The sequence below is a fragment of the Rasamsonia emersonii genome (genome assembly GCF_000968595.1).
Source record: "Rasamsonia emersonii CBS 393.64 chromosome Unknown ctg1118621760896, whole genome shotgun sequence".
NCBI lineage: Eukaryota > Fungi > Ascomycota > Eurotiomycetes > Eurotiales > Trichocomaceae > Rasamsonia > Rasamsonia emersonii.
In genome coordinates this window covers 1-3,417 of record NW_013562702.1, presented here as the reverse complement: position 1 = coordinate 3,417, position 3,417 = coordinate 1, and the positions used below count along the sequence as shown (strand labels likewise).

The 3,417-nt window shown below is 56.7% G+C and overlaps 6 protein-coding genes across 6 annotated transcripts; 1 reads left to right on the top strand and 5 right to left on the bottom strand.

Annotated features, from left to right (window-relative positions):
• Positions 1-334, bottom strand: T310_8709 (uncharacterized protein; the record flags this gene model as incomplete). The annotated part of the gene is made up of 1 exon (XM_013468583.1): positions 1-334. A coding segment is annotated over one exon (334 nt), but the record flags the coding sequence as incomplete, so codon positions are not given.
• Positions 3-368, bottom strand: T310_8708 (uncharacterized protein; the record flags this gene model as incomplete). The annotated part of the gene is made up of 1 exon (XM_013468582.1): positions 3-368. A coding segment is annotated over one exon (366 nt), but the record flags the coding sequence as incomplete, so codon positions are not given.
• Positions 313-2,181, bottom strand: T310_8701 (Phthiocerol synthesis polyketide synthase type I PpsC; the record flags this gene model as incomplete). The annotated part of the gene is made up of 1 exon (XM_013468581.1): positions 313-2,181. A coding segment is annotated over one exon (1,869 nt), but the record flags the coding sequence as incomplete, so codon positions are not given.
• T310_8700 (uncharacterized protein) lies at positions 1,921-2,295 on the top strand (the record flags this gene model as incomplete). The annotated part of the gene is made up of 1 exon (XM_013468580.1): positions 1,921-2,295. A coding segment is annotated over one exon (375 nt), but the record flags the coding sequence as incomplete, so codon positions are not given.
• A 152-nt stretch (positions 2,296-2,447) lies between these two features.
• T310_8695 (BcPKS21, polyketide synthase) lies at positions 2,448-3,417 on the bottom strand (the record flags this gene model as incomplete). Its single annotated transcript, XM_013468579.1, has 1 exon — positions 2,448-3,417. A coding segment is annotated over one exon (970 nt), but the record flags the coding sequence as incomplete, so codon positions are not given.
• On the bottom strand, positions 3,145-3,417 carry T310_8694 (uncharacterized protein; the record flags this gene model as incomplete). Its single annotated transcript, XM_013468578.1, has 1 exon — positions 3,145-3,417. A coding segment is annotated over one exon (273 nt), but the record flags the coding sequence as incomplete, so codon positions are not given.

The window sequence follows — 3,417 nt, the reverse complement described above, 5'->3', positions numbered from 1 at the left end:
CGTCCTGGAGGACCATGGTGCCTTGGATGCATCCCCTGATCGGAGGCAGGTCGCGACATTCGGCCAGGGCAGCAGATAGTGCATCCTGGGACGTGACGTCGCATCTGGGCGCCTTGACACGCACCCCCATTGCTTCGAGCTGCTTCAGGAGCTCTTGAGCCGCCTCCGATTTGGGTCCCGACCTCGACAGCAGGATGAGGTGTCTCGCCCCCATGTCCGCCATCCAGCGCGCGGCGCTGCGGCCTAGACCTCCCAAGCCTCCGGCAATGAGATAGGTTGCGTCGGAGGAAAGCCTGTATGACGGCTGATGATTCATGAGAGTCTTTGATATACGTTAGTAGACTGGAATGTAAATCCTGCAGATTGGCTTACCGGCACGAGATCATCAGGATCCAGATTGATGACCAGCTTCCCGGCACCTTTCCCGCCCGCCATCAGTCGGAAGGCATCCTCGATTTTGGAGATGGGGAACTCTTGCAATGGCCAAGCAGGCTGCAGGGTGCCGGCATCCACCATCTTCATGACCTCTTGCAGCGATGCGTTGACCATGGCGGGGTTTTCCATACACATATAGTCCAGTGCAACCACGGAAAACGTCACGTTCTTCGCGAACTGAACCATCGGCAGCTTAGAATTGCTCTCGACGTCGGCCTTTCCAAGTTCTACGAACCGGCCGAAAGGTGCGATACATTCCCACGAGGCAATCAGGCCGTCTCCAGACAGGGAGTTGAGAACCACGTCGACGCCACGGCCGTGCGTCAGCCGCAAGAGATTTTGCGCAAAGGACAGATCTCTACTGTACAGGATGTGATCCTCGGGGAGCTGGTACCGCTGTTTTAGCAGCTCTTTCTTCTCGTCCGAGCCCACTGTGACGAAGACCTCGGCGCCGATGCTCTGCGCGATCTGTATCGCCATCTGCCCGGTGCCGCCCGCACCGGAGTGGATGAGGATCGATTCACCCTTCTGGAGATGTGCGATCTTCACCAGCGAATGGTAAGCCGTGACCCCGGTGACAGGAATTGCCGCGGCTGTGCCAAATGTCAGGTTCTCGGGCAATTTCGCCGCTTGACGATAGTCGCAGCGAGCGAACGTGCGGATGCAGTCCATCACGACGGCGCACACACGATCACCCGGCTTCAAAGTCGTGCAATTGGAGCCCACGCGGGTGACGATTCCGGCGCATTCGCATCCGACCGTGTCGGCGTCCCTGTACTTTCCCAGCATGACGAGCAAGTCTCGGAAGTTAATCCCCGAGGCCTTAACTTCGATCTCGATCTCATTCGGCGGAAGATCGAACTGGCAGTAGTCGTCGTCTTCGACGAAGAGTGTCGAGTCCAGGAAGCCCGGGTTCGCGACCTTCATCTTCAAGGGCACGTTTTGTTTGAGCGGCCGCGTCTTGGCCGTCGCCACGGTCTTGTCGAAGATGCTGTCGTTGAACTCGTTGGCCTCGGCGACTCGATTGACATGCAAGATCCCGTCTTGTTCCTGGAACTCGAGCTCCCATGGGTCCGAGATTCGAGACGAGATAACGTTCTGGACGTGCGCCGCCCACACAGTCGGCTCGTCTTTGTGGTCTTCCAAGGACAATGTAATGAACGATGAGTTTGGCTTCTCTGTGCTGAGAACACGAGCCAGGCCTTGCACACTGTGCCGCTGAGCAGAAGTGATGCTGTTCTTCCTTGCTGCTGTTACCCAAAGAAGGTCCGGGCACCTGCAGAGGAAATCCTGCAAAGCCTGGAACTTGGCCTCGTCTAGATCGGCCAACAGTGGCGTCTCAATCTCTGGCAGCATAACCACCAAGGATATTTCGTCCAGGTTCAGCGCCGCAAGATCATCGATCGAGGAGACCTGGCAGTCGATTTTACCCGACTGCTTCAGCTGGCCACGAATGACATCCGCTAGGTCAGCTTGCAACGGTGATTTGGCGTCAATGATGATAGTGATGCGTCTCTGGTCGGGCAAGTCGACTCGGGTCTCAGCAGCGGTGGCAACTATAATGCTATGCTCTTGACAACTCTCAGTCTCGTAGTCCGGGAGCGTGACGTCGATACCGTGAAAGCCGTTCTCCGTGAGTACTTGCTCCCACTTCTCTTCGGTGATGCAGGCGCCCCATTCCCGATAGTCCTCGCTTCCTGTGTCTCTGTTAGCGTTGCTCAACTCCCGCGGAGTGAGTTCTTGATCTTACCAATCCACCAACCAGGCAGCGTTCCGAATATGAATCCGTGTCTCAAGATTTGGGGCTTGGTGATTTCCAGGAGAACAAGCTTCCCGCCTCTGCGACGTGATACGGTTTAGTGATATAGGTTTGTATTAAGCATGATGGGTCAGAATAACTCACGGCTTGAGCAGTTTCCTCACATTCCGGAGCGTCGCGTTGAGATCCCGAGTTGCATGCAGCACCTGCCTCATTTAAGTTCTCTTTTCCAGTAATAAATATACTAGGAGGGTCAACTTACCCAAGCTGCGACGATGAGATCGTAGCCTGCGACCTCATACCCCTGTTTCTCAGGGTCACGCTCGATATCCAGTGTCTTGAACGCCATCTTTCGACCCCATGGCGCAAACCGCTCTCTCGCTTTCTCGAAGAAAGCCTCTGAGATATCAGTATAATCGTATTGCGAGAATCGGGCCGTGCTCGGGTCAGTATCGTCGTCATCTCCAAGGAGAGCCCCGAGGACGTGGCCGGTGATCGAGCCCGTCCCGGCACCGAGTTCCAAGATCTTCATGGACGGATGCTTGTGCGCCAGCGCGTCGACATATGGCCGGAGATGCTTGCAGCTGAGGATCGTGTCGCAGACGACCTGGTAGTGTTCGGCCGCGAGACCGTCGCGGTACAGCAGCTCCAGCGGATCGACGGCTCCAGCGAGGATGTCGGGCAGATTTCTGCCCACGGCGACGTAGAGCTTTCCTTCGGTGCTCGCTTTGATGCGGTCCGCGATGCGTGATGCGAGGTCTTCATTCTGACTCTGATCCAGGAGCTCTTCTTTTCTGTGGGCGGAGACCTGTCCGGACTCGTACCGTCCGAGCTGCCACTGCAGCCACGCGACGTATTTCTGGAGATGCGTCGGCAGATCTGCGATGCTCAAGTTGTGAATTGAGGCCAGAGTCCTCCGGGCATAGTAAAGAAGTAGGACTTCGAGGTCATCATAGAAGGCGACCGGCTCTTCCACCGTTGGTTGTCGAGATCGACAGAACTCCAATAATTGGTTCTTGGACAGGAAGTCGAGCTCGGGTCGCCACTTCATAAGGTAGCAGAGACGACGGCGCTCGACCTGCGCAGGAGCGGCGCCGTTCCCGGCCACCGACGTTGTCTCCAGCTTGTTGATCCAGAACTTCATCCGGCCCGCCTCGTCCAAGGCAACACGAGAGACGACTCCGTGCCGCGAAGGCCCTTGAATCTGGTCTGGACGGCGCACC